Source organism: Branchiostoma floridae, chromosome 3 (assembly GCF_000003815.2).
Source record: "Branchiostoma floridae strain S238N-H82 chromosome 3, Bfl_VNyyK, whole genome shotgun sequence".
NCBI classification, from domain to species: Eukaryota; Metazoa; Chordata; class Leptocardii; order Amphioxiformes; family Branchiostomatidae; genus Branchiostoma; species Branchiostoma floridae.
Window position 1 is genome coordinate 14111307 of NC_049981.1, and position 6446 is coordinate 14117752.

The 6446-nt window shown below is 40.5% G+C and overlaps 1 protein-coding gene and 1 long non-coding RNA gene across 6 annotated transcripts in view; one reads left to right on the plus strand and one right to left on the minus strand.

The window, feature by feature from the left end:
* Positions 1 to 6446, minus strand: part of LOC118412006 — a 29616-nt gene that overhangs the window by 12392 nt on the left and 10778 nt on the right. The window lies entirely within an intron of this gene.
* The window catches only part of LOC118412004 (collagen alpha-5(IV) chain-like), a 21635-nt gene that overhangs the window by 5435 nt on the left and 9754 nt on the right, over positions 1 to 6446 (plus strand). For 3 of the 5 annotated variants that reach the window (XM_035814577.1, XM_035814575.1, XM_035814579.1), the window contains 15 exons: positions 381 to 425; positions 1191 to 1244; positions 1606 to 1659; positions 2000 to 2053; positions 2183 to 2236; positions 2413 to 2466; positions 2625 to 2669; positions 2881 to 2934; positions 3291 to 3335; positions 3667 to 3720; positions 4343 to 4441; positions 4774 to 4818; positions 5108 to 5161; positions 5713 to 5757; positions 6188 to 6232. In XM_035814577.1, the coding sequence (XP_035670470.1) occupies positions 381 to 425; positions 1191 to 1244; positions 1606 to 1659; positions 2000 to 2053; positions 2183 to 2236; positions 2413 to 2466; positions 2625 to 2669; positions 2881 to 2934; positions 3291 to 3335; positions 3667 to 3720; positions 4343 to 4441; positions 4774 to 4818; positions 5108 to 5161; positions 5713 to 5757; positions 6188 to 6232 (801 nt within the window). Of the gene's footprint in view, positions 1 to 380; positions 426 to 469; positions 515 to 1190; positions 1245 to 1605; positions 1660 to 1999; positions 2054 to 2182; positions 2237 to 2412; positions 2467 to 2624; positions 2670 to 2880; positions 2935 to 3290; positions 3336 to 3666; positions 3721 to 4342; positions 4442 to 4773; positions 4819 to 5107; positions 5162 to 5712; positions 5758 to 6187; positions 6233 to 6446 lie in introns of all 5 variants that reach the window. The other 2 variants (XM_035814576.1, XM_035814578.1) reach the window with 1 other exon arrangement.

The following is a 6446-nucleotide window of genomic DNA, read 5'->3' on the forward strand; positions in this document are numbered from 1 at the left end:
ATTGGCAACTGATTATTGACAATATAACTGAAGTTCATAGCGTTCAACGAATCTCAACCAAACTTTTCACACATTTTTGCATGTTTTGTTATCAGTCATACTAGATAAATTAGACACGGCAATCGCTTAACCCTATAGCTAGCGCTTCAGTTGACATCAAATGCCAAAAGAAAGACGAACCTGCCAGCTTGCTGTGAGACGCGAACGCGTAAGTGCTCTGGTCAGTCCCATTTTCACAATGACGACAACCAAGCGACTACAGAGACAGCAACATTCCACACGGCTTTGCTGGTTTCAACAGAAGGATTTGATACACCGTTGACGTTATCGTATGAAACCTACTAACACGATGCTATTGTACACGTTGTATTATTTTCCAGGGGCCACAGGGCCCTAGGGGGAGTACTGGTCCTGCTGGTCCACCGGTAGGTCTGCTACATTCTCTCTCCATAACCGTTTCTTGCTACAGGGGCCGATGGGAAGAAAGGGATACCGAGGGTACCCCGGTTCTCCGGTGGGTTTAAACCAGTCAAACTTGTAGATGTTTGGAAAGAACTACGTCCTATTATCGGCCATACACCAAACCACAAATTAGAGCGCACAACACGGCCCTTATTCTTATGGCACGAAAAGAGGACAGTTCCACTTTTAGTGTAGAACTTACTGATCATCAGTAGATTAAGCCTAGTGAACTCAAAGACTGTCATCGCTATAATAGAGTGTTTGATTTGCCGTTTCTGTAGTGTTGTAAGAGTGTTACTAAAAGCTACAGTCTAGACTCTAGAGATTGAAAGCAATGGGATGTGATATAGTTTTGTCAGGTAGATGAAAGTTTGATAAAGAGTAACGACCCTCGAAGTAGTGTCAACATCATAGATAAATCATTTTACCCAGTCTTCGAAATAGAAATATGCACCCTTTCGAAACATCTAACATTTAGTTATCATCTGTTAGTGCCTTGCAGTTCAACTGCTTGTAGCATGTACTTGGATGGTGTTTTGTGTTGGATTGTATATTGCATGGTACTTTTACTCCATTTTGCAGCATTTGCCAGTGTCGTAATTTTGTGCATGCACTGAACCGTCATTGTGGCTTTGCTTCTTTTTCACGAATACTTTAACATCTACATGGCTGACTAACAATGATAGTATAAGGAGATATGTAGATTTATCTTGACCTGATACCAACAGGGACCGCCAGGGTACACAGGCGAGAAGGGGGACCCTGGACAGCCGGGAATGATGGTAAGTCAATGGTTTTTGCATTCCAATTGTTCATCCAACCATTGCGAAGCACCTAATTGTTTAGAGATGTCACTATGACTTACCCCAACTTTTTCACGCTCACGTGTCTAGTTAAGGTCAGCATCTGTATTTGAATAGTCTCTAGTTAAGGGATATCAATTTGTCACATGTATAACTCTACCACGGGTAATTATAACTTTTCAAGTCCACAAACCTACAATTAGCCTTCGGGCGTGTTGAAAGAATTGAACTGAATACTTTGATAGAACAACAGAAACTGGACTAAATGTAAGCAGCTTGCATTGATGAATATATCCTGTGCAATGTTACGCTAAATCTATGTATTTTTCACCAATTACAGGGTCTTTCAGGACGGCAGGGTCCGATGGGTCCAAAAGGTCCGAAAGGTCCACCGGTGAGTGTCCGCATCCCAACTCCGTTAAACAACAGTATATATTGAAATAGACACATTGTACGGTACAGTACTAGTAGGGCCGTTTAATTGCACACCCTATTTGCCAGCGTATTTCGTGCAATTATCCGGGTAATGCAGCAATGCGAAGTTATCCAGCTGGACCGCATCGGTTTGGGTTTGGGGGATTTAGTGCATTCAACAGAAGTGCGCGGTAACCCGTTTTGCATTTAACTGGCTTCTACTGTATAAACTACCTTGTGTAAAGAAAACCCCGTTACATATAACATGGTTGCACAAGTAGATGGTATTGTTGACACTGATAGAAAGCTTTTGTTCATAGGGAAGACAAGGTGACGATGGCTTGCCAGGTCTTCAAGGACTTCCAGGATTGAAGGTATCTAAAATCTTTGGGGCATTTCCTCCTCTTGTGCTTTTCTAACAACATGTACCAGTCAGCATTAGGTTTAGCACATATGTATGGTGTATTTAGCATTGCCTGTTTAACGGCACATTTTTCCCATAGGGACACAAAGGTGACAGTGGAACACCTGGCTTTCCTGGACTCAAGGGGCATAGGGTACGTTTTCGCTTTAACCTCAGAAAAGAAATCTATTGCTCACCGCTTTCATTCTTGACTTACAAATATGCATAGATGATAAGGCAAGATAGATCAGTGATGTAATGATCATCAGCTGATATTATGAAATGCTACTGATGTCTGCTGAATGTATGTTATTTTGTGTGGCACGACAGGGTTTTCCCGGACAAAATGGCCGTCCTGGCGACGACGGAAAATCTGGTTCCCCGGTGAGTGCTACTGCTTGCTCCTTGAAAGTATGAAATCACTTTACTTTTCTTGTATATGATCAGGTTATGTAAGAACAAGACAAGCAGATTCGCCTTTGCTCTGAAATGTAACTTTAAGTTCATGACAAATACCTTATCTTCTATCCATATCCAAATAGGGCAGACCAGGGGACATGGGGCCACCTGGCCTACCCGGGAAACAAGTAAGTATCTTCCCACGTGGAACGCCATGTTCGCATTTTCGGTCTTTTATAGGACAACATCAGCATATATATACAATCTTTAGCAATTTTGAGTTAAGGACAATCTTGCAGGAATTGAACTTTCTTGTAATGAAACTCACATTGCTAAGATATCGCCCGATAGAAATACAAATTACATTTTGGAACTAAATTCTTTTCTTTCTTTTGTCAGGGTTTTCCAGGAGCCAAAGGCCATGCCGGCACACCGGGCCCAGCCGGTCCTGCAGTAAGGCCATACTTTATTTGATTAAGTGATGCTTCTTTGCATATTCTGATTGTATGAATGATCGAAAGCAGCCATTCTGAGGCACTAGCAACATACTCAGCGGGGTGCAGTAACGAGTAATAAAATGCACTTTGCATTTGGTATATGGCCAGCAATTGCAACCGATCTATCATTATGATTGCTTGTTTGCTGGACGATACATGTAGACATCCATGTATAGTTGAAAACCCAAGAAGATCTGAACTGCAACACTAAGCAGATGTAAACAAACCAAACCATATGTGCATAGTGTATCAATACGAAGTATTGGTTTTAAATGTAGGCAGTTTTGTGACGTCTGATGAATTTCATTGTAGGGTGTTCCTGGACAGCGTGGCCAACGAGGAGAGCCTGGACTGAAGGTAAATATATATATACATACCACCCTGGTATCTACTTCATCGATCATCAATTTACATGTATTTAGACCAGATGTGTGACACAATCAATACCATGAACTCCGGAACCATTCTGGTGAATTTTCCGGTGCTGAGTTATCATCTATGGAAATTAAACGTAACAATAGTATTTCATGTGAAGTATTGAAAGATTTAGGTCCTCGTACTCGTTTTTTCCTATGATACTCGTCTTTAACATACAACAAGAAGATTCAACGACAATGAGATGATAAGATTGCTAGATATCTGCCTGTCTTGATATGCAGGTGTTTACAACAGTGTCGTTCTTTCCCAGGGTCCACCAGGTCCTGGAGGATTGCCGGGATACCCGGGACCACCGGGTGAGAAGGTGTCTCACAACATCAGTACTTAAGCTTCTAGTTAACTCTGTCTCACTTCTGTTTGTGCCTTAGGCTATTCCATCTCTAATGTATGTTCAAAGATGAAAGCATATTCATAAGACATAGGGGAATATGATATAATGACCCTCTGACTGACAAAACTCCATTCTTGGTGAAGAGTCTTGTCCCAGAATATGAAAATTAACAAATAGAAACGAAGCAATTTTTAGAGAAATTATCATTTTAGCGTGCATGTCTGTATATATTTGTAAATGTCTATCATTTGGAAGAATTCTACGTTTACACTGAACTGAGATTTCCAGTATCTAACTTAATAACCTGCCTAGAATGACGTTTGCACTAAAATGTGAAATATCATTGCATGGAATTAGTTCTAGAATAGCTTAGAAATTTTACGCCAGTAAGTTCATTTAAAGCATGCAAGCAAGGGTCTGCATGATTTATTGCCATAAAATGACAATCTGTAAATAACATGGCTCACGTGTGTGTGTGTGTGTGTGTTCCTAGGCAGTACGTTTGTTTGAATGACTTGAACAGTACTTTAACTGACTACTTATCTAAATGGTCAAAGACGTTACCACAAGCTTCTTTTTTTCTGTGTGTCTGTAGGGTCTAGATGGTAAAAAGGGTGACCGAGGTTACTCCGGGACTCCAGGGAAGGCTGGTCCGCCAGGCCCCGCGGGGCGCCCGGGAGGTCCAGGATCCGCGGTAAGTTAACGTTAGCTCCCCTGTTACTTGCCAGCTTCAACATAGTGTTTGTAGCCACATAGTCATGAAACACGACAAACAATAGGACATTATGGATGTATCCAGCTTCCCTAATTTCTCAGGACAAGTGTGACATTAGAAATGGGTCAAATGTTACTGGAAACCTATATCGCCCCCCGTCCCGATAGAAATTTAGTACGCATTGACTGTAGTTCAGTTGTAGCTAAGATATAGTACTAACGTCTACAAAACAATGACCCAAACACTGAGAAGCAGATACTGTACATCATTTTGTTTGATTTGCATCTGCATTATATTTCCCTTCCGTACAGGGGATACCAGGACAAGATGGAAAAGACGGAGAGAAAGGACAAGCCGTATGTATCTTCCTCCTCAATATGACTTTCCATAACTAAAGATTGTATATATACTTCAGGATGACAAAAAGTAGCTCAACGTCAGTCACGGATTTCCCTTTAACAATTACCTTTCTGTAAGGTTGCACAGAATTAGCTGTTAGAATGTGCTGTGTCCTATTGCCGTCTGAAATGTGTAGTGCGACCCATCTTAGACGTCTACCAACTATTCACTGATATTTGATTGATTATCGCATTTGTTTAGTCAGTTGACTTGCATTTCGGACATGCTTTTTGTTTTGTTCTATAGGGTCACAAGGGACCGCCTGGCTTCATGGGGCCCATAGGTCCAGCAGGTCCACCGGTTGGTATGAGAGAAACTTTTGGAATTTAGAATTCCACATCAGTTGTTTTTGACATGTCTATTGCAGTTCACCTACATGTAAACATGTTGTAGCTTACTTGTTATTCACATGTCAAGCGAGTATCTGAATAGGTTTTATGAATGAATGGTTGACCTTTGTTGCTCGACAATTGTACAGGTATAGCAACGCCTACATACAGATACTAAACTACATACAGATACAGTGCAACAAAAATTCATCAATAACATTATAAGGGTTACAGCACATTTATGTATGGGTGATTTGGTCTCGCATTTGGAATAATATACAAATGTACGAGACTTATTCCTTAATGAAGATCAGAATTTTTCATACGAATGCCACTTGATGTGCTTGTACAGCAGAAATTAAACTTGCAATTAATGTAAGCTTTTGATGAACTTTTTAGCATCTTTTAGCATTGTTTACTTAATCAACGTTGGGAAATTATTAGCGCATGTTATATCCGTCAATATGATAGACTAGACTTTAGTGACATATATTAATTTGTAGACACTTCTTTTTTGTAAAGGGCCCTTCTGGAGAAAGAGGTACACCAGGAGCTCCGGGTAGACCGGTGAGTTTTATCATATTCCTCGGAAATGTTAGATACTCCAATATCATCATACTGAACTAGCTCACAGTTTTCAGATTTTTATCCAGTCAACGTCAATCTTTAATCGATATGAACTACTCTTAGTTTTCCTTTTGGAACTGTACATTGTTTAACTTTTCGTACAAGACAAGACAGGGCAGTGTTGGTAGGATGTTGTTGGGATTTGTACGCTATTTCCGTACACAACGTGAAGCTTTTACTTATAAGCTTTCAATCAGTTCTCAAAACCTTGTCAAGCTGTAATGACCCGGATCGCATATGTCACTTGACCTGGACATACAAAATCTTCACACTGTTGATTATCGTCGTAGATGGACTTTCATTCCAGCTGATAAGACATCATAGAGTTCAATTTTGATATTCAATGTTGATATGATCCATATGTTGACAGGGCGAACCGGGAAATTCTGGCAGAGCCGGGTATCCTGGGTTAAAGGTACGTTCATTCTCTCCATCCTTCCCTCATTCAATTATGTTACTAAATTGTTAGTTTATTTTATTAGAACATAACATCCTTTTTGTCATCATCCCTGATTTATAACATTGCTGAACATCCATATGGTATCGACACATGCACCAATTGTAGTCTCTACCAGACTCCGGATAGCTGGAAATCGTAGAAATGGAACAAATAGAGAGGAATATAACCG